Source organism: Pseudophryne corroboree, chromosome 10 (genome assembly GCF_028390025.1).
Source record: "Pseudophryne corroboree isolate aPseCor3 chromosome 10, aPseCor3.hap2, whole genome shotgun sequence".
In the NCBI taxonomy this organism is placed as follows: domain Eukaryota; kingdom Metazoa; phylum Chordata; class Amphibia; order Anura; family Myobatrachidae; genus Pseudophryne; species Pseudophryne corroboree.
Window position 1 is genome coordinate 134,391,162 of NC_086453.1, and position 24,166 is coordinate 134,415,327.

Sequence of the window (24,166 nt, forward strand, 5' to 3'; positions counted from 1 at the left end):
ATACAGGATAAACAGCGAGTCAGATTTTCTGACTCCAGCCGTCCTGGAAACATATTTTCAGGGCCCTGACGACGTCTAGCAACTTGGAGTCCTCCAAATCCTTAGTAGCCGCAGGCACCACAATAGGCTGGTTCAGGTGAAACGCTGACACCACCTTAGGGAGAAATTGGGGACGAGTCCTCAATTCTGCTCTATCCATATGGAAAATCAGATAAGGGCTTTTACATGATAAAGCCGCCAATTCTGACACTCGCCTGGCTGAAGCCAAGGCCAATAACATGACCACTTTCCACGTGAGATATTTCAGATCCACGGTTTTTAGAGGCTCAAACCAATGTGATTTTAAGAAACTCAACATCACGTTGAGATCCCAAGGTGCCACAGGAGGCACAAATGGGGGCTGAATATGCAGCACTCCTTTCACAAATGTCTGAACTTCAGGTACTGAAGCTAGTTCTTTTTGAAAGAAAATCGACAGAGCCGAGATCTGTACTTTAATGGAGCCTAGTTTTAGGCCCATATTCACTCCTGCTTGCAGAAAATGCAGAAATCGACCTAGTTGAAATTCCTCTGTTGGGGCCTTTTTGGCCTCGCACCATGCAATATATTTCCGCCATATGCGGTGATAATGCTTTGCCGTAACATCTTTCCTGGCCTTAATAAGCGTAGGAATGACTTCTTCCGGAATACCCTTTTCCTTCAGGATCCGGTGTTAAACCGCCATGCCGTCAAACGCAGCCGCGGTAAGTCTTGGAACAGACAGGGCCCCTGCTGTAGCAGGTCCTGTCTGAGCGGTAGAGGCCACGGGTCCTCTGAGAGCATCTCTTGAAGTTCCGGGTACCACGCTCGTCTTGGCCAATCCGGAACCACGAGAATGGTGTTTACTCCTCTCTTTCTTATTATTCTCAATACCTTTGGTATGAGAGGCAGAGGAGGGAACACATAAACCGACTGGTACACCCACGGTGTCACTAGAGCGTCCACAGCTACCGCCTGAGGGTCCCTTGACCTGGCGCAATATCTTTTTAACTTTTTGTTGAGGCGGGACGCCATCATGTCCACCTGTGGTTTTTCCCAACGGTTTACCAGCATCTGGAAGACTTCTGGATGAAGTCCCCACTCTCCCGGGTGGAGGTCGTGTCTGCTGAGGAAGTCTGCTTCCCAGTTGTCCACTCCCGGAATGAACACTGCTGACAGTGCTAGTACATGATTCTCCACCCATCGGAGAATTCTTGTGGCTTCTGCCATCGCCATCCTGCTTCTTGTGCCGCCCTGTCGATTTACATGGGCGACTGCCGTAATGTTGTCTGACTGGATCAGCACCGGCTGGTGTAGAAGCAGGGATTTTGCTTGACTTAGGGCATTGTAGATGGCCCTTAGTTCCAGAATATTTATGTGAAGGGAAGTCTCCTGACTCGACCATAGTCCTTGGAAGTTTCTTCCCTGTGTGACTGCCCCCCAGCCTCGAAGGCTGGCATCCGTGGTCACCAGGACCCAGTCCTGTATGCCGAACCTGCGGCCCTCTAGAAGATGGGCACTCTGCAGCCACCACAGTAGAGACACCCTGGTTCTTGGAGACAGGGTTATCAAGCGATGCATCTGAAGATGCGATCCGGACCACTGGTCCAACAGGTCCCACTGAAAGATTCTGGCATGGAACCTGCCGAAGGGAATTGCTTCGTAAGAAGCCACCATCTTTCCCAGGACCCGCGTGCAGCGATGCACTGATACCTGTTTTGGTTTCAGGAGGTCTCTGGCTAGAGATGACAACTCCCTGGCTTTCTCCTCCGGGAGAAACACTTTTTTCTGGACTGTATCCAGAATCATACCCAGGAAGAGTAGCCGTGTCGTCGGAACCAGCTGTGACTTTGGGATATTCAGAATCCAGCCGTGCTGGTGCAGCACCTCCTGAGATAGTGCTACTCCCACCAACAACTGTTCCTTGGACCTCGCTTTTATTAGGAGATCGTCCAAGTACGGGATAATTAAAACTCCCTTTTTTCGAAGGAGTATCATCATTTCCGCCATCACCTTGGTAAATACCCTCGGTGCCGTGGACAGTCCAAACGGCAGCGTCTGGAATTGGTAATGGCAATCCTGTACCACAAATCTGAGGTACTCCTGGTGAGGATGGTAAATGGGGACATGCAAGTAAGCATCCTTGATGTCCAGGGATACCATGTAATCCCCCTCTTCCAGGCTCGCAATAACCGCCCTGAGCGATTCCATCTTGAACTTGAATTTTTTTATGTATGTGTTCAAGGATTTCAAATTTAAAATGGGTCTCACCGAACCGTCCGGTTTCGGTACCACAAATAGTGTGGAATAGTAACCCCGGCCTTGTTGAAGTAGGGGTACCTTGATTATCACCTGCTGGGAATACAGCTTGTGAATTGCCGCTAGCACCGCCTCCCTGTCTGAGGGAGCAATCGGCAAGGCAGATTTTAGGAACCGGTGGGGTGGAGACGCCTCGAATTCCAGTTTGTACCCCTGAGATACTATTTGAAGGATCCAGGGATCCACCTGTGAGCGAGCCCACTGATCGCTGAAATTCTTGAGGCGGCCCCCCACCGTACCAGGCTCCGCCTGTGGAGCCCCACCGTCATGCGGCGGACTTGGCAGAAGAAGCGGGGGAGGACTTTTGCTCCTGGGAACCTGCTGTTTGTTGCAGCCTTTTTCCCCTACCTCTGCCTCTGGATAGAAAAGACCCGCCTTTTCCACGCCTGTTTTTCTGGGTCCGAAAGGACTGAACCTGATAAAACGGCGCCTTCTTAGGCTGTGAGGGGACATGGGGTAAAAATGCTGACTTCCCAGACGTTGCTGTGGAAACTAGGGCCCTCATTCCGAGTGGATCGGTCGCAAGGCGAATTTAGCAGAGTTACACACGCTAAGCCTACGCCTACTGGGAGTGTATCTTAGCATCCTAAAATTGCGACCGATGTATTCGCATTATTGCGATCAAAAACTACTTAGCAGTTTTAGAGTAGCTCCACACTTACTCTGCCTGTGCGATCAGTTCAGTGCTTGTCGTTCCTGGATTGACGTCCGAAACACACCCAGCGTTCGCTCAGACACTCCCCCGTTTCTCCGGCCACTCCTGCGTTTTTTCCGGAAACGGTAGCGTTTTCATCCACACGCCCCTAAAACGCCGTGTTTCCGCCCAGTAACACCCATTTCCTGTCAATCACACTACGATCGCCGGAGCGAAGAAAAAGCCGTGAGTAAAAAAAACTATCTTCATAGCGACTATTGCGCACTAAGCGAAATTTCACTGCGATGCGATGAAAAATAACGAGCGATCAACTCGGAATGAGGGCCTAGGTCCGAGAGACCATCCCCAAATAATTCCTCACCCTTATATGGCAACACTTCCATGTGCCTTTTAGAATCTGCATCTCCTGTCCACTGGCGAGTCCATAAGCCTCTCCTAGCAGAAATGGACAATGCACTAACTTTAGATGCCAGTCGGCAGATTTCCCTCTGTGCATCTCTCATATATAAGACCGAGTCTTTTATATGGTCTATGGTTAACAGGATCGTGTCTCTGTCTAATGTGTCAATATTTTCTGACAGTTTATCTGACCACGCAGCGGCAGCACTGCACATCCAAGCTGACGCAATAGCTTGCCTAAGTATAATGCCTGAGTGTGTATATACAGACTTCAGGATCGCCTCCTGCTTTCTATCAGCAGGTTCCTTGAGGGCGGCCGTATCCGGAGACGGTAGTGCCACCTTTTTAGACAAACGTGTGAGCGCTTTATCCACCCTAGGAGGTGTTTCCCAACGTGACCTATCCTCTGGCGGGAAAGGGAACGCCATTAGTACCTTCTTAGGAATTACCAATTTTTTATCAGGGAAAGCCCACGCTTCTTCACACACTTCATTTAATTCATCTTATGGGGGAAAAACTACGGGTAGTTTTTTCTCCCCAAACATAATACCCTTTTTAGTGGTACCTGTATTTATATCAGAAATGTGTAACACCTCTTTCATTGCCTCAATCATGCAGTGAATGGCCTTAGTGGGCATCAGATTAGACTCATCGTCGTCGACACTGGTGTCAGTATCAGTGTCGACATCTGGGTCTGCGGTCTGAGGTAGCGGGCGTTTTAGAGCCCCTGATGACCTGTGCGACGCCTGGGCAGGCACGAGCTGAGAAGTCGGCTGTCCCACATTTGGCATGTCGTCAAATTTCTTATGTAAGGAGTCTATACGTGCACTCATTTCTTTCCATAAGCTCAACCACTCAGGTGTCTGCCCCGCAGGGGGTGACATCCCTTCTAAAGGCATCTGCTCCGTCTCCACATCATTATCCTCATCAAACATGTCGACACAGCCGAACCGACACACCGCACACACACAAGGAATGCTCCAACAGAGGACAGGACCCACAAAAGCCCTTTGGTGGGACACAGTGAGAGTATGCCAGCACACACCAGAGCGCTATATAATGCAGGGACTAACTGAGTTATGTCCCCTATAGCTGCTTTTTTTATATAATTTATACAGCGCCTAAATTTAGTGCCCCCCCCTCTCTTTTTTTTACCCTTTTCTGTAGTGTAGAATGCAGGGGAGAGCCAGGGAGCTTCCTTCCAGTGGATCTGTGAAGGAGAAATGGCGCCAGTGTGCTGCAGGAGATAGCTCCGCCCCTTTTCCGCGGCCTATTCTCCCGCTTTTATCTGGATTCTGGCAGGGGTATTTTCCACATATATAGCCTCTAGGGCTATATATTGTGGTATTTTTGCCAGCCAAGGTGTTATAATTGCTTCTCAGGGCGCCCCCCCCCAGCGCCCTGCACCCTCAGTGACCGGAGTGTGAAGTGTGTGTGAGGAGCAATGGCGCACAGCTGCAGTGCTGTGCGCTACCTTGGAGAAGACTGATGTCTTCTGCCGCCGATTTTCCGGACCTCTTCTTGCTTCTGGCTCTGTAAGGGGGGCGGCGGCGCGACTCCGGGACCGAACACCAAGGACTGGGCCTGCGGTCGATCCCTCTGGAGCTAATGGTGTCCAGTAGCCTAAGAAGCCCAAGCTGGCTGCAAGCAGGCGAGTTCGCTTCTTCTCACCTTAGTCCCTCGCTGCAGTGAGCCTGTTGCCAGCAGGTCTCACTGAAAATAAAAAACCTAAGTCTATCTTTCTTTCTAAGAGCTCAGGAGAGCCCCTAGTGTGCATCCAACCTCGGCCGGGCACAAAATCTAACTGAGGCTTGGAGGAGGGTCATAGTGGGAGGAGCCAGTGCACACCAGGTAGTCATAAATCTTTCTAGAGTGCCCAGCCTCCTTCGGAGCCCGCTATTCCCCATGGTCCTTACGGAGTTCCCAGCATCCACTAGGACGTCAGAGAAATATAATTAATGTATCCTTGATCATGGATTCCTCACATAGACATCCGAGGTGCGAGGTGGAATAAAATCACCAGTCACAAAAGTAGAATCCACCACAGGTGTTACTGGGTGGCCAGATGCCCCATCATACTGTCTATTTGTCTCATAGGCCCTACACACTGGCCGATCCGCTGCCGAGCTGCCCGACGGCTGATTCGGCCGACAGGCGACCTTGGCCTGCATGTACAGCCGACGGGGGACCAGCGATGAACGAGCGCGGGGCCGCGCATCGTTAATCGCTGGAGCCTCCACATTGCACGATATGAACGTTATCTCGTTCATTAATGAACGAGATCGTTCATATCATGCAGTCATGTCGGCCAGTGTGTAGGGCACATCAGTGTTTAGAAGCTGGTCGCTTAGCTGACCAAGCCACTTTTCCTTTTGATGTCCTCCACGAGGAGAGTAAGGTTGTCCTCTGGAATTTAGATTCCAGACTTTCTAAGAGGGCAAAAAAATTTGAAACTCCTCGGTGTGGAAGCATTAAAGTGCAGCGATTAACTTCTACCAACCCATGCCCCTGCCTAGACAACTTAACTGAGCCAGAGCTGGAAAATATTAGGACAATATTTGAGAAGGGCACAAACACTGCTTCAGAAGCCAGAGAACACTTCATGCTGAGACTACCAAGGCTGAAATCCTAGCCCCAATGAGCCCTGCATCCACAGCCTCAGACTTCAGATCTGTGTTTTAACCATTTGGGAACCCTCCAAAAGTTGCATCATCCACCTCTACACTACCTGATGGGTCTAAGTGAGGCCCTAGCCACAACATACACCGGATGGCTTTGATTTTCCAGTAACTAGAGGCCATAGTAGTCAAAATTCAAATAGTGGTGGTCTTAAAAAAAAAAAAAAAAGTCACACTTGGTGAGCATCAACTATAAGGGGGAATTCATGTTTTACTGTGTCGACACTGGAGAGAGGATGAAGGGACTGCAAACAGTGGGCCTGATTCGGACGCCAATACATTTGCAGCTGCAATTCCGTACACCATTTAAGGTGACAAAACATGCTAATGCTGCCTCTTGGAAATGCATTGAGACCCGGGTGCCATGTTTTCTGTGGTCTTACAGACACTCCCTGTTAACATCCACAAAACGAGCTTCTCCTTTCAATCATTTGCGATTGATTCCTCATTGCGAGCAGTCTCACAAAAGTACCTCGGCGCATGTGCAGTGTGAACGCATTGGCCGATAATCGCTCCACTGTGTTAATATAGGCAGTGTGTCTAAATCTGAATCAGGCTCAGTGTGAGGACTTAAACTACCTTCCAGGTGTGGTCTTAGCACAAGAAGTCTTACAACTGCAGGAAAGGAGGGAAGGTAACCATTTGCTTCTACATCTTAAACAGTAATCTATCCATCACTTCCAAATCCTCGCAGTCCTGGATACTTCGTGCTTGCCAAACAGCCCGCGCTAAATCCTCTATCCATCATTTACTACTGGAATACACAACGTCTGAGAAAATCTCTACGTGCGAATCCTCAGGGAATTCCTGGTAATAACAGTCTGAGGAGGAACCCTCCCAGGACTGAGACACTAAGGATTCTGACGTAGAGCCTATGAATCTCCCCTTACAGTATCTCATGATAACTCACCTCTCACAGGTGCAGCACTCACACATCTCATTCTTCTCTCCAAAAAAACTCTCTCCATAGAAGCAGGTTATTTCTTCTTCTGGTTTAATGTCCCTGAGAACTTTTACACAAGCAGTGTTTCCTTCTGTGGGAACGAACTACAGAAAGAAGATTGTTTAGTCGTACGATAAATTAGAATATATACTAAATAAGAAAAAAAAGAAAAAAGTAATACACAAAGCTGCATCAGTACCTGTAATGACACAGGAGTGGGGGTAAACAGATTACACTCAACGCCAGACACTGAATTCAATGAGTAGAGTATGGTAACTGTATAATGTTATTGCTAATTAAGGGTTCTTATGGTGGGACAAAAGTATTTGATATAACTAGATCAAGTGGGTATGTAGTGTAGAACACAAAAAACATTTTGTTCAGCAAATAATCCATAATCAAAGAAAAGGTGACAAAACAGAGTGAGGCTCATGTTCCCTAAAAACTGTACATAACGATAGCAAAGTGTCTTTCATGACACATGTAACATTGGGGTAAATGTATGAAGCAGTGATAAGAGTGAGAAGTGAGCCAGTGGAGAAGTTGCCCATGGCAACCAATCAGCACTGAAGTAACATTAATAATTTGCATACTATAAAATAATACAGAGCAGCTGATTGGTTGCCAGGGGCAACTTCTCCACTGGCTCACTTGAGTATCCCATATCCAAATATTCCGAAATATGGAATATTCTGAAATACGGACTTTTTTGAGTGAGAGTGAGATAGTGAAACCTTTGTTTTTTGATGGCTCAATGTACACAAACTTTGTTTAATACACAAAGATATTAAAAAATAAGATTTTACTTACCGATAAATCTATTTCTCGTAGTCCGTAGTGGATGCTGGGGACTCCGTCAGGACCATGGGGATTAGCGGCTCCGCAGGAGACAGGGCACAAAAATAAAGCTTTAGGATCAGGTGTTGTGCACTGGCTCCTCCCCCTATGACCCTCCTCCAAGCCTCAGTTAGGATACTGTGCCCGGACGAGCGTACACAATAAGGAAGGATTTTGAATCCCGGGTAAGACTCATACCAGCCACACCAATCACACCGTACAACTTGTGATCTGAACCCAGTTAACAGTATGACAACGTAGGAGCCTCTGAACAGACGGCTCACAACAAGAACAACCCGATTTTTTTGTAACAATAACTATGTACAAGTATTGCAGACAATCCGCACTTGGGATGGGCGCCCAGCATCCACTACGGACTACGAGAAATAGATTTATCGGTAAGTAAAATCTTATTTTCTCTAACGTCCTAGTGGATGCTGGGGACTCCGTCAGGACCATGGGGATTATACCAAAGCTCCCAAACGGGCGGGAGAGTGCGGATGACTCTGCAGCACCGAATGAGAGAACTCCAGGTCCTCTTTAGCCAGGGTATCAAATTTGTAGAATTTTACAAACTTGTTCTCCCCCGACCACGTAGCTGCTCGGCAGAGTTGTAATGCCGAGACCCCTCGGGCAGCCGCCCAGGATGAGCCCACCTTCCTTGTGGAATGGGCCTTGACAGATTTAGGCTGTGGCAGGCCTGCCACAGAATGTGCAAGTTGAATTTTGCTACAAATCCAACGAGCAATCGTCTGCTTAGAAGCAGGAGCACCCAGCTTGTTGGGTGCATACAGTATAAACAGCGAGTCAGATTTTCTGACTCCAGCCGTCCTTGAAATATATATTTTCAATGCCCTGACAACATCCAGCAACTTGGAATCCTCCAAATCGCTAGTAACCGCAGGCACCACAATAGGCTGGTTCAGGTGAAACGCTGACACCACCTTAGGCAGAAAATGAGGACGCGTCCGCAGTTCTGCCCTGTCCGAATGGAAAATCAGATATGGGCTTTTATACGATAAAGCCGCCAATTCTGACACTCTCCTGGCTGAAGCCAGGGCCAGTAGCATGGTTACTTTCCATGTAAGATATTTCAAATCCGCCGATTTGAGTGGCTCAAACCAATGGGATTTGAGAAAATCCAAAACTACATTAAGGTCCCACGGAGCCACTGGGGGCACAACCGGGGGCTGTATATGTAGTACTCCTTTTACAAAAGTCTGGACTTCAGGAACTGAAGCCAATTCTTTCTGGAAGAAAATCGACAGGGCCGAAATTTGAACCTTAATGGACCCCAACTTGAGGCCCATAGACAATCCTGTTTGCAGGAAATGTAGGAATCGACCCAATTGAAATTCCTCCGTGGGGGCCTTCCTGGCCTCACACCACGCAACATTTTCTCCAAATGCGGTGATAATGTTGTGCAGTCACCTCCTTCCTGGCTTTAACTAGTGTAGGAATGACCTCTTCTGGAATGCCTTTTTCCCTTAGAATTCGGCGTTCAACCGCCACGCCGTCAAACGCAGCCGCGGTAAGTCTTGGAATAGACATGGTCCCTGCTGAATCAGGTCCCGTCTTAGAGGTAGAGGCTACGGATTTTCCGTGAGCATCTCCTGAAGTTCCGGGTACCAAGTTCTTCTTGGCCAATCCGGAGCCACGAGTATCGTTCTTACTCCCCTTTGCCGTATAATTCTCAGTACTTTGGGTATGAGAGGCAGAGGAGGAAACACATACACTGACTGGAACACCCACGGTGTTACCAGAGCGTCCACAGCTATTGCCTGAGGGTCTCTTGACCTGGCGCAATACCTGTCCAGTTTTTTGTTGAGGCGAGACGCCATCATATCCACCTTTGGTTTTTCCCAACGGTTCACAATCATGTGGAAGACTTCTGGATGAAGTCGCCACTCTCCCGGGTGTAGATCGTGTCTGCTGAGGAAGTCTGCTTCCCAGTTGTCCACTCCCGGAATGAACACTGCTGACAGTGCTATCACATGATCTTCCGCCCAGCGAAGAATCCTTGCAGCTTCTGCCATTGCTCTCCTGCTTCTTGTGCCGCCCTGTCTGTTTACGTGGGCGACTGCCGTGATGTTGTCCGACTGGATCAACACCGGCTGACCCTGAAGCAGGGGTTTTGCCAGGCTTAGAGCATTGTAAATCGCTCTTAGCTCCAGTATATTTATGTGAAGAGACATCTCCAGGCTTGACCATACTCCCTGGAAGTTTCTTCCCTGTGTGACCGCTCCCCAGCCTCTCAGACTGGCATCCGTGGTCACCAGGACCCAGTCCTGTATGCCGAATCTGCGGCCTTCTAACAGATGAGCACTCTGCAACCACCACAGAAGAGACACCCTTGTCCGTGGCGATAAGGTTATCCGCTGATGCATCTGCAGATGCGATCCGGACCATTTGTCCAGCAGATCCCACTGAAAAGTTTGTGCGTGGAATCTGCCGAATGGGATTGCTTCGTAAGAAGCCACCATCTTTCCCAGGACTCTTGTGCATTGATGCACAGACACTTTTCCTGGTTTTAGGAGGTTCCTGACAAGTTCGGATAACTCCTTGGCTTTCTCCTCCGGAAGAAACACCTTTTTCTGAACCGTGTCCAGAATCATTCCCAGGAACAGCAGACGTGTTGTCGGGGTCAACTGAGATTTTGGAAAATTCAGAATCCACCCGTGTTGTTGCAGTACTACTTTGGTTAGTGCTACTCCGTCCTCCAGCTGTTCTCTGGACCTTGCCCTTATCAGGAGATCGTCCAAGTAAGGGATAATTAATACGCCTCTTCTTCGCAGAAGAATCATCATTTCGGCCATTACCTTGGTAAAGACCCGAGGTGCCGTGGACAATCCAAACGGCAGCGTCTGAAACTGATAATGACAGTTTTGCACCACGAACCTGAGGTACCCTTGATGTGAAGGGCAAATTGTGACATGCAGGTAAGCATCTTTTATGTCCAGGGACAACATAAAGTCCCCTTCTTCCAGATTCGCTATCACTGCTCTGAGTGATTCCATCTTGAACTTTAATTTTTGTATGTACAGGTTCAAAGATTTCAGATTTAGAATAGGTCTTACCGAGCCGTCCGGATTCGGTACCACAAATAGCGTGGAGTAATACCCCTTTTCCTGTTGTAGGAGGGGTACCTTGACTATCACCTGCTGAGAAAACAGCTTGTGAATGGCTTCCAATACCGTCGCCCTGTCTGAGGGAGACGTTGGCAAAGCAGACTTTAGGAACCGGCGAGGGGGGAGACTTCTCGAATTCCAACCTGTAACCCTGAGATACTACCTGCAGGATCCAGGGGTCCACATGTGAGCAAGCCCACTGCGCGCTGAAATTCTTGAGTCGACCCCCCACCGTTCCCGAGTCCGCTTGTAAAGCCCCAGCGTCATGCTGAGGGCTTTGCAGAACCCGCGGAGGGCTTCTGTTCCTGGGAAGGAGCTGCTTGCTGCCCTCTCTTACCCTTTCCTCTGCCTCGGGGCAGATATGACAGTCCTTTTGCCCGCTTCTTATAGGACCGAAAGGACTGCGGCTGAAAAGACGGTGTCTTTTTCTGTTGGGAGGGGGTCTGAGGTAAAAAGGTGGATTTCCCGGCAGTTGCCGTGGCCACCAAATCCGATAGACCGACGCCAAATAATTCCTCCCCTTTATACGGCAATACTTCCATATGCCGTTTGGAATCCGCATCACCTGACCACTGTCGTGTCCACAAACTTCTTCTGGCAGATATGGACATCGCACTTACTCTCGATGCCAGAGTGCAAATATCCCTCTGAGCATCTCGCATATAAAGAAAAGCATCCTTTAATTGCTCTAAAGTCTGTAAAATACTGTCCCTATCCAGGGTATCAATATTTTCAGTCAGGGAATCCGACCAGACCACCCCAGCACTGCACATCCAGGCTGAGGCGATGGCTGGTCGCAGTATAACACCAGTATGTGTGTATATACTTTTTAGGGTAGTTTCCAGCCTCCTATCAGCTGGATCCTTGAGGGCGGCCGTATCAGGAGACGGTAACGCCACTTGTTTTGATAAGCGTGTGAGCGCCTTATCCACCTTAGGGGGTGTTTCCCAGCGCGCCCTAACCTCTGGCGGGAAAGGGTATAATGCCAATAACTTTTTTGAAATTAGCACTTTTCTATCTGGGTTAACCCACGCTTCATCACATACATCATTCAATTCCTCTGATTCAGGAAAAACTACAGGTAGTTTTTTCACCCCCCACATAATACCCCTTTTTGTGGTACTTGTAGTATCAGAGATATGCAAAGCCTCCTTCATTGCCGTGATCATATAACGTGTGGCCCTACTGGAAAATACGTTTGTTTCTTCACCGTCGACACTAGATTCAGTGTCCGTGTCTGGGTCTGTGTCGACCGACTGAGGTAAAGGGCGTTTTACAGCCCCTGACGGTGTCTGAGACGCCTGGGCAGGTACTAACTGGTTTTCCGGCCGTCTCATGTCGTCAACTGATTTTTGTAATGTGCTGACATTATCACGTAATTCCATAAACAAAGCCATCCATTCCGGTGTCGACTCCCTGGGGGGTGACATCACCATTACCGGCAATTGCTCTGCCTCCACACCAACATCGTCCTCATACATGTCGACACACACGTACCGACACACAGCAGACACACAGGGAATGCTCTATTGAAGACAGGACCCCACTAGCCCTTTGGGGAGACAGAGGGAGAGTTTGCCAGCACACACCCAAGCGCTATAATATATATGGGAACAACCCTATATAAGTGTTGTATCCTTATAGCAGCTTAAATATAGTAATATCGCCAAAAAAAGTGCCCCCCCACTCTGTTTTACCCTGTTTCTGTAGTGCAGTGCAGGGGAGAGTCCTGGGAGCCTTCCTCACAGCGGAGCTGAGCAGGAAAATGGCGCTGTGTGCTGAGGAGAATAAGCCCCGCCCCCTATTTCGGCGGGCTCTTCTCCGGAGTTTGTGAGATCTGGCAGGGGTTAAATACATCCATATAGCCTCAAGGGCTATATGTGATGTATTTTTTAGCCATAAAAAGGTATTATACATTGCTGCCCAGGGCGCCCCCCCAGCGCCCTGCACCCTCCGTGACCGCTGTGTGAAGTGTGCTGACAACAATGGCGCACAGCTGCAGTGCTGTGCGCTACCTCAGGAAGACTGAAAAGTCTTCTGCCGCCTGCTTCTGGACCTCTTCCATCTTCGGCATCTGCAAGGGGGGTCGGCGGCGCGGCTCCGGGACCGGACTCCATGGCTGGGCCTGTGTTCGATCCCTCTGGAGCTAATGGTGTCCAGTAGCCTAAGAAGCCAATCCATCCTGCACGCAGGTGAGTTGACTTCTCTCCCCTAAGTCCCTCGATGCAGTGAGCCTGTTGCCAGCAGGACTCACTGAAAATAAAAAACCTAAAAACTTTTTCTAAGCAGCTCTTTAGGAGAGCCACCTAGATTGCACCCTGCTCGGACGGGCACAAAAACCTAACTGAGGCTTGGAGGAGGGTCATAGGGGGAGGAGCCAGTGCACACCACCTGATCCTAAAGCTTTATTTTTGTGCCCTGTCTCCTGCGGAGCCGCTAATCCCCATGGTCCTGACGGAGTCCCCAGCATCCACTAGGACGTTAGAGAAATATTGTATTAAATGACCTTTAGGCTGTGTGTATAAGGTGTATATGAAACATAAATGAATTGTGTGAATGTAGACACTTTGTTTAATGCACAAAGTTATAAAGAATATTGGCTAAAATTACCTTCATGCTGTGTGTGTACAAGGTGTATATGTAACAAATGCATTCTGCGCTTAGATTTAGGTCCCATCACCATGATATCTCATTATGGTATGCAATTATTCCAAAATACGGAAAAATCCGATATCCAAAATACCTCTGGTCCCAAGCATTTTGGATAAGGGATACTCAACCTGTATTCCAATTTCAGATGGAGATATTGTAATGAAGTGTCAGTTTTCCAGAAACAGCTAGCACAGACATACAAATAAGGTGCAGACATTACAGATAACATACAAATATATTTTACACAATTACCACCATATTAAAACATTTATTTCTCTCGGACATCATAAGCCCTTAGGGGCAATGTTAGTATTAAATTTAAAAGGAAAAAAAAAATTGAGACAAAAAGCCATGAATTACTGATGTGCTACATCACTTACCTTACATGCAATAATAACACATGCAAATCATCCTCTGATTTTTTTTACAGTTGCAGAATGGTTAGCATGCTTTACATGCAGTGCAATAATGTATTAATGTTTGATAATCCGGCACAAACATACCTTGCAGTTGGGCCGACAGTCTTAAATCCAAGGAAATAAAGTTAGAAGAGGAGGAGTGGTGGGAGAAAAAAAAAAAAAGGAGAAAGATATTATGTTTCGTATATATAGCGGAGATTGCATTAGTCTAGCATTACAGCTCCCATGAGAAACACCACCATGCATTTCTGCAGGCCACGCACAGTGGCAGCTCTGTTAGAAAAAGCATCTTCCTCCTAACATGGCAACAGCTGAATGTTAAAAGTACAGAAGCCATTCCTAGTAGCACTAAATACAATTGTATGTAATCAGCCAGTTAATTAAATGGGCTTTTCCATATTTCATCCTGGAATTTACAGAAATGTTTTTCCTGTACTATAAACATATTGGGGCTGATAAAGAGTTAGGCATAATTATTCCAGCATTTAATGTAAGCAACAAAATGGGGATACTCGCCTTTACTTGGAGCTGTAAACATCTAAGCTACCAGCCCTATCCTGGCGCACAAGTTCTATCTAAACACAGGCATAAGTATGCGTTTGCACAACTCTACCCACCCTTGGTGGGCTTATTCTACGTGAAAACGCCATGTCAGTGCAGAGTTATGCTCTTCCCCCAGAAATGTGACTAATCAGCATTGCCTGTGGCTTTCTCCGCAGCATAAGCTATACAAAAACAAGCAAGATACATACAAAAACTAACTTGTTTACTACTGTATCAGCCCCACTGTACCCGTTTCAAAGAGTTAGACATATAAGTAAAAATAAGTCACATCTGTCCCTGATGATTTACCATGATTAATAAAAGCAGCAGGCCCCAGCCAAAGCTGTGCACACCTCTTCCGGGTGGAGTACATAACGCTGAAGTCATTCTCACCAAAGCGCAGGAGGGACTCATCAGCTTTGGTTAGCTCAGCTATGCAGCCCACAAGCAGCGCAATTTTGTCATTCCTTACCCTGAAAAATTAAATTACATTTGTGCCCATTAAAAGAGAAACAAAATAGAGAAAAATCAAATCAAATGGAACAAACGCCACTATTGTCCAGACAGCTATAGGAATAAAAATCTGCGCGTATTATTGAAATATTAATTGCATGGATCTCTACATACAAATGCCATAGAAGCTAGTCTTCCCACCAATATTTTCACTGTATCCTGCTGGATAAAGTATGTACACAGCGCATAATGAAATTAAATTATTTTTTTTTAAATGGCTCTTCCATATTGTGCTGTGATGCATTTTGTAAAGTATCTCTACATAAAGAACAAAATCAGATCCTGTGGTTGTATCATTATTAAATGAATGATCATAACCACCTCCCAGATGCGCAATCTAAATGGTTAAACCATACAAATAATCATATACATGAGAAATGGTTTCCCCCTGAATCCAGAACAGGAAACAAGTGTCCCTGAATTTGTTTTCATCATTTGAACAAGGAGGCACATTGGGGGAGGGGACGACATCCATTTTCAAACATTTGAATTCCCCCACTGTGTTCAAAAATCGCAGTACACCCTTCCGTTTCAAAAACTGTGCAGGAAATGGGAAAACAGAACACTCCAAGTTATATAAATACTAAGGTATGGGTGAGGACTATCTTTTAGGGCAGAGGTTCTCAAACTCGGTCCTCGGGGGCCCACACAGTGCATGTTTTGCAGGTCTCCTCACAGAATCGCAAGTGAAATAATTAGCTCCACCTGTGGACCTTTTAAAATGTGTCAGTGAGTAATTAATACACCTGTGCACCTGCTGGGTTACCTGCAAAACATGCACTGTGTAGGCTCCCGAGGACCGAGTTTGAGAACCTCTGTTTTAGGGCATGTATCGAACACGGGCGCCATCTTGAATCTAAGTCAGTTTTCCCATTTCCTGCACAGTTTTTGAAACAAAAGGGTGTACTGCGACTTTTGAATTAGAGAAAATAAAATAATAAAAATTATTATATTATTTCTATTATATTATTTCTATTATATTATTTCTATTATATTATTTCTATTATATTATTTCTATTATATTATTTCTATTATAATATATATATATATATATATATATATATATATATATATATATATATATATATATATATATATATATATATATATATATATATATATATGGGTCGGCACTCACGTTACTGTCCCACAGAAATGCTCCGGTGCCCTCCTTAAGTCAAATAGACTCCAACATAACACCCACGAAGGCGGCACTCGCAAGACTTCCAATATAGGAATAATGAGACGGACAGCATCTGTGATTCAACGTTTCAGTCTAATGGACTTTTTTCAAGAACAAAAAACAACATGTGCAATCTTACCTTAAATAGTGAATACCGTCCATGCCGCCATGCCCGCCTTCCGATCGCCTCGAGTCCCCGTCCGATGATGTCACCGCGCTGGCCACTTCTGCTCACCGTCCGTCGCCTTCAGTCCGGTCACCTGATCTCCTCACTCCTAGTGACCGCTTCCGGCACTGGCTGCATGGAACGCAGCACGTGACCCACCAGCCGGAAGGGAAGAGGAAACAGGGTGGTTACTATGGAGACCTGTAAACGGGAAATAACACATTTCAAATGTAACCAACAAACAGAAAAATGCATAAAAATCATGTGTTAACCAAGTTTGAAACATACAAAAGTGTAAATATAAAAAAAGCGGAGTGTTGTAATTGGTACCTACCAACCGAGCAATGTAAGATACAGCGGGCCAAATATACATCAACGCCCCTGTAATGGTACTATGAAACAAAAAAAAGGGAAAAAATGTAGAAAAACGGCAGCGCACTGCCGGGTGAGGAAATATAATAAACTATGATTAAAAAGGTCATGGAAAACTACACGGACCCTGGTGCTGCTTACTGTTGAATTAATATAATTATGTGCTAGCTGAAGCTAAAAGGAAAAAAATAAAGGAAAAAAATTAAGTAAAAGCTGATGTTAGAGCACTGAGCGTGAGCATAATTAAAGCAGGAAATTGCACTACTGAATGAGAGATTGTCACATGACTTCAATCCAGTACTTCAAAAGCCTAAAGTTATCCAAAACCACACTCTTAAGGTATGATTTCCTATATGTTTACCTGTCTAATGTTTCTAGGAAATCATACCTTAAGAGCGTGGTTTTGGATAACTTTAGACTTTTGAAGTACTGGATTGAAGTCGTGACAATCTCTCATTCCTTTATTTTTTTCCTTTTTAGCTTCAGCTAGCACATAATTATATTAATTCAACAGTAAGCAGCACCAGGGTCCGTGTAGTTTTACTTGACCTTTTTAATCACAGTTTATTATATTTCCTCACCCGGCAGTGCGCTCCGTTTTTCTACCTTTTTCCCTTTTTTTTGTTTCATAGTACCATTACAGGGGCGTTCATGTATATTTGGCCCGCTGTATCTTTCATTGCTCGGTTGGTAGATACCAATTACAACACTCCGCTTTTTTTATATTTACACTTTTGTATGTTTCAAACTTGGTTAACACATGATTTTTATGCATTTTTCTGTTTGTTGGTTACATTTGAAATGTGTTATTTCCCGTTTACAGGTCTTCATAGTAACCACCCGGTTTCCTCTACCCTTCCGGCTGGTGGGTCACGTGCTGCGTTCCATGCAGCCAGCGCCGGAAGCGGTCACTAGGAGTGAGGTGATCAGGTGACCGGACTGAAGGCGACGGTGAGCAGAAGTGGCCAGCGCGGTGACATCATCGGACGGGGACTCGAGGCGATCGGAAGGCGGGCATGGCGGCCTGGACGGTATTCACTATTTAAGGTAAGATTGCACATGTTTTTTGTTCTTGAAAAAAGTCCATTAGACTGAAACGTTGAATCACAGACGCTGTCCGTCTCATTATTCCTATGTTGGAAGTCTTGCGAGTGCCGAGTGCCGCCTTCGTGGGTGAAAATATATATATATATATATATATATATATATATATATATATATATATATATATATATACACACATACATATATATATATATATATATATATATGTATGTGTGTATATATATATATATATGTATGTGTGTATGTGTGTATATATATATATATATATATATATATATATATATACATACATACATACATACATACACACACATATACATACATGCATACATACATATACACACACACACACACACACACACACACACACACATGGGAAGTCCCACACTCTCACCCGACACAGGTAACAGCTGGGGTGCCAAATCAAAGTCTGATCCAATCACGGAGTCAGACTCATAGTACAATACAGTATTTCTCCACATACCAGTGGAAAAAGATAGCACTCTCCAGACTTGCGTGATATGATGTAAGCAATAAAGTCATTTATTCAAAAGCTTGGTTCCATGTAACTTCATGTCACAAAAAGAGTATATACACACAGAAAGGGCTCACCAACGTTTCGGTCCTATGTTCGGACCTTTCTCAAGGTATACGCCAGTCAATACATAATCGAGACATCAGTAGCATCGCAGCAGCATCAAGAAGGAACCAGGACCTGCATAGAGCCTCCCAGGCCCCCTATATATACCTATGTGTTAATGAATGAGTGAATCATGTGTAGCAGCGGCCGCCGCGTCACTTCCGGTGCAACCGGAAGTCGCGTTCCGTCGGGCGCCGCGCTGTATAGAACATACCAATCGGACATCAGTACATAGCACCCGTGTGCAGCCGTGTTGTTAAAACATGCCCCTGGACCCCGCCACGGTCAGCCGCACAATATCCACGGCTGGACCGCTGGTAGCTATGGCAACCCGTGATGCCGCTATGTCACTTCTGGTCGAGACTGGAAGTCAAGCGTTCCACGCTCGTAGCGCTTTGCGTTCCAGGTAGTCACTGTGTATAATGACAGGAGGCGGGGCCTTTGCAGCCATGTATGGGACACAAAAGCAAATAAGTGAATAAAGTATAAAGTATATAAAGGGGTGTTCTGATCGGTATATCGGGGACCTGGGAAACCACACATAGCCAAATACACATTAGTCAAATTAACATACATTATGGTGTGCGCTACGTGCGTCACACCGGTTAGGACAGTAACACTGCTGTATACCAAACATATTTGAAATAAATACATATGGATAGATAGTACCCTGTGCGATCCAACGCTCTAGGGGTATGTATACATGAATGTGCCACAAAGCCTCAGAGAAGAGGGAATGCCCACTTGGATCGGGTCAGGTGTGTGTATATAACAAGGATAAAATCAGCCTGAACCTCCCTCAGGACAGATATTGATGGACCAGCTCAGACATATAACATGGTGGATACTGACAGTATGCCATGGGCAGACGAACCCGCAGAACGATAGTATACTAATGCGAACTCTAGTGTAACCACACGGTCTAGTGTACGCAATTAGAACAGTGCTACCCCTTTATATACTTTATTCACTTATTTGCTTTTGTGCCCCATACATGGCTGCAAAGGCCCCGCCTCCTGTCATTACACACAGTGACTACCTGGAACGCAAAGCGCTACGAGCGTGGAACGCATGACTTCCGGTCTCGACCAAAGGTGACATAGCGGCATCACGGGTTGCCATAGCTACCAGCGGTACAGCCGTGGATATTGTGCGGCTGACCGCGGCGGGGTCCAGGGGCATGTTTTAACAACACGGCTGCACACAGGGGTGCTATGTACTGATGTCCGATTGGTATGTTCTATACAGCGCGGCGCCCGACTGAACGCGACTTCCGGTTGCACCGGAAGTGACGCGGCGGCCGCTGCTACACATGATTCACTCATTCATTAACACATAGGTATATATAGGGGGCCTGGGAGGCTCTATGCAGGTCCTGGTTCCTTCTTGATGCTGCTGCGATGCTACGGATGTCTTGATTATGTATTGACTGGCATATACCTTGAGAAAGGTCCGAACATAGGACCGAAACGTTGGTGAGCCCTTTCTGTGTGTATATACTCTTTTTGTGACATGAAGTTACATGGAACCAAGCTTTTGAATAAATGACTTTATTGCTTACATCATATCACGCAAGTCTGGAGAGTGCTATCTTTTTCCACTGGTATGTGGAGAAATACTGTATTGTACTATGAGTCTGACTCCGTGATTGGATCAGACTTTGATTTGGCACCCCAGCCGTTAACTGTGTCGGGTGAGAGTGTGGGACTTCCCGTGCATATTATTTGGGTATTCTTAGCTTTGCCGAGTGTATCTTTTCCTGCACCCACCACATATGTTTAATTGTGAACCAGGTACTCTGCATGACCTGCACATAGCACGTCTTTCTCATACGTTGCCTGTTTGGTTACATCCGGGTTTTCACATGTGTCTCAGATATTGAGTCATCTTAGTGACCTGTGGCCATTAGTCTATATTGTGTACCTGTAACTACAGTCATACCGCATTGGCGATGCCCAACTCCTTCTGAACTTGGAAGCCAAGCAGTGCGGGCCTGGGTAGTACCGGTAAGGGAGACCTCCGGGAAGATTGGGTACTGTAGTCTAGTCCACGTGAGACGTACATTTTCCTGGGATACACAGACAATAGCCCAGGGCGGCGCAGGTTTTCTGGATGACAATCTTCTGTCACAGGCTGAACACGGTATTGTATCACTAACGGATGACGACGCCGAGAAAGTACTCTTTGATCAGATAGAATTTGATACACTTCCGGCAGAAACAACTACTGATTTATACCACCAACTACTAAGACTCAGCAAGAGGGAAATTGACCTTAACTTACATGGTCAATTCTTATCGGAGTACCATCATAAAAAACAAATCCCTAGAGGGTTTCGGGTCAGCAATATCCCGACTATCGGGAGAAACAACCCCACGTTCTGTAGCCACTGGTGCGGTGTACTCAACAAATGTTCTTTAGATTTAATGTTGCTAGTAATTGAGGAGGTGGGCACTGAACAGACCAAAGTCAAGACCCAGATTGACACTTTCAACAGCACCCACTTATCCACTATCAGTAATGACAAAACCTGTAATCATTTAGAAAAACTAAAAGCCCAAATTGACAATTATAAGGAGCTCACCGCATTCAAGCGGAGCAAATTAGCTACGGTGGTGTCTGATTACCAGAACCACACCATGTATAGGTGGCTACTAGGTGACTTGAGGCCCACTAGACCCCAAAGAGGTTTCCGACAACGTCGCCAAGGTCGGCGACAATACGCCACCTCTGAAACTGGATCATCTGCATCCACTTCGGACACAGAGCAGATTGACACCCGTCGACCTCGTAACACAGCTTTTTTTAGGACAGAGCCTCGACGCAGGTCTACCCCCCAGCGGGGGACGCGCAGACCACACCCAAGGAAGGGGCGACGTGTGGCGAAGGTGCAGGGACAAAAACAAGGTCTAGTCTTCAATTTGACAGATAGACCACTTGATGAGGCCACACTGAGCCTCCTCTCTCGTGGCCTTTCTTTTGTGCCCATGTGTCCACATAAACCCTTCGAGACGGCCATTGACATGTACAAATTTGGGCGCAAACTTCGGCTCCGTGAACACTACGGGGATACCAGCCTTGACAATAGGTCCCCTTTTCGTCCACCATCGACATACGATCCACCCTCCTCCAACCCCAGTATTAAGACATACATCCGATTGGTTGAACAAGATATCAGCTCAGGCACTCCCAGGAAGTCCTATGACAACCTATCCAAACAGGAAAGGCAGGCATTAAGAACACTCAGACGATACCTCTATCGTCATCAGACCAGCAGATAAGGGGGGAGCGATCGTTGTGCAGGAGTGGGGTGACTATAACCGAGAGATCTGCAGACAATTAGCAGATACCTCCACCTACTTATGCTGTGCTACTAACCCCATCCCCAATTTCAAAAACCAAGTAGACCGGCTACTACAACACAGTCTCCAATCCAAGTGGATTGATAAAACACACTTTTAAATTTCTCACAGTCCCCCACCCAGTGTGTCCCATTATATACACTCTACCCAAAGTCCACAAGACACTTTCTCACCCACCAGGTAGGCCAATCATTTCGTCAAGAAATTCATTGTTGCAACCACTGGCAGTATACGTGGATTCATTTTTGCAACCAATAGTACAACAGTCAGATAGCTACATCAGGGACACCATGGACTTTCTCACCAAACTCTCCGATCTACCACAACTAAGTGGAGATGTCAGATTGGCGACCATGGACGTATGCTCACTGTACACCATCATTCCGTACGAAGATGGACTGCAAACACTGAAGGAGGCCCTTATTGCCCACCCTCCGGCTAATCCGCCGATTGACTTTATCATTCAACTAGCTGAAGCAGTTCTGAAGCTTAATCAATTTTCCTACTTGGACAAGTATTACGTACAACAATCCGGGACCGCTATGGGTTCTAATTTGGCGCCGGCCTATGCGAATATTTATATGGCGGCCTACGAGAAGATGCACATCCTACCAACGTATGGGGCCCACGTTTTGATGTACAAACGTTTCATCGATGATATTTTTATTCTCTGGACTGGGATGACTGAGATGTTCAACCAGATGGTCAAGGTGCTAAATGAACTGAAAGCCCGGTGAGATTCACACACCAGATTGATGACCATCACATTAACTTCCTTGACATCACGGTCTCCATAGAAGACCATGTGATCAGCACGACGCTCTACAGGAAGGCCACCGACAGGAACACCCTCCTTCTTCCACCAGCCAACATCCACCAGCACTCAAAGAATCTGCCCATCTCACAATTTTTGAGAGTTATGCGGAACAACTCCAACCCAGTGAACATGGAACAACAGTTGCAGGATATGTCGCTGAGATTCCGTGAACGTGGATACTCGGATGGCTGTATACAACGATGTCTACATAAAGCCCGTGTAAAATTTACAGCACTGGACACCACCAATACGAGTCCCAGCATCGTGTCCTCGAGTCCAAACACCGACAGGATAGACTTCACCACGACGTTTGACAGCCAGTCCGGTAACATTAGTAAAGCCCTCCGCAAGAGGTGGCCCATCATCACAACAGATACCTCACTGAAGGCAAAAAATACACGACCTCCAATGATGGCATACCGAAAAGCACCAAACCTTAAACAACTTCTATTGAGACCGACAGCTACCCCGACCGTCCCTAGCAGGACAACATGGCTGCAAGAGCAGAAACCGGGATGTTTCAAATGCACTGGTTGCACCACGTGCCGGAGCATGCTCACCGGCCCTACCTTTCCCCATCCACACTCTGGACGTCCAATCAAGATCAAATATAAATTACACTGTCTGATGGACCACGTCATTTACATCCTTACATGTCCATGTGGATTATATTATGTCTGGATGACATCAAGGCGGTTCAGTGACAGGATGGCCAATCACAGGACCACCATCCACCAGGCCATTGAATCTAAGAAGGCAGAACAACCGGTACCAAGACATTTTTTGGCACATCAACACCAGGTATCCAATCTCAGGTGTAAGCTGATCGACTGGGTGCCACCACCCGTCCGAGGAGGAGATCGCACCCTGGCATTGAAAAGGAGGGAAAGCTATTGGATCCACCAACTAGACACTATTTCCCCCAGAGGGATGAACGAAAATAATCCTCTCTCGATATTTCTCAGGTAGTCGAGTGGACGTTTCGTCCTAAACCGCATTCTTCCCATTGGCAACCTGACGCAGGCCCACTTGACTGATACCCTAGTTGGTCCGATTTGGGACTTGGTCCGTGTCTGCACTCCCTCTCGTGGACTATGCCGATTCGTTAATATATAATTACTTATAATGAATGTACATATTTTTTGGACTTCTCATAGCACTGTTCTAATTGCGTACACTAGACCGTGTGGTTACACTAGAGTTCGCATTAGTATACTATCGTTCTGCGGGTTCGTCTGCCCATGGCATACTGTCAGTATCCACCATGTTATATGTCTGAGCTGGTCCATCAATATCTGTCCTGAGGGAGGTTCAGGCTGATTTTATCCTTGTTATATACACACACCTGACCCGATCCAAGTGGGCATTCCCTCTTCTCTGAGGCTTTGTAGCACATTCATGTATACATACCCCTAGAGCGTTGGATCGCACAGGGTACTATCTATCCATATGTATTT

The 24,166-nt window shown here is 46.5% G+C and overlaps 1 protein-coding gene across 3 annotated transcripts in view; it reads right to left on the minus strand.

Moving 5' to 3' along the window:
• Nucleotides 1-24,166, minus strand: part of KMT5C (lysine methyltransferase 5C) — an 87,715-nt gene that overhangs the window by 28,641 nt on the left and 34,908 nt on the right. For all 3 annotated transcript variants that reach the window (XM_063942806.1, XM_063942804.1, XM_063942805.1), the window contains exons 4-6: nt 14,901-15,064; nt 14,133-14,152; nt 6,980-7,116 (exon numbers count right to left, since the gene is read on the minus strand). In XM_063942806.1, coding sequence (XP_063798876.1) covers nt 6,980-7,116; nt 14,133-14,152; nt 14,901-15,064 — 321 coding nt within the window. The remainder of the gene's footprint in view (nt 1-6,979; nt 7,117-14,132; nt 14,153-14,900; nt 15,065-24,166) is intronic.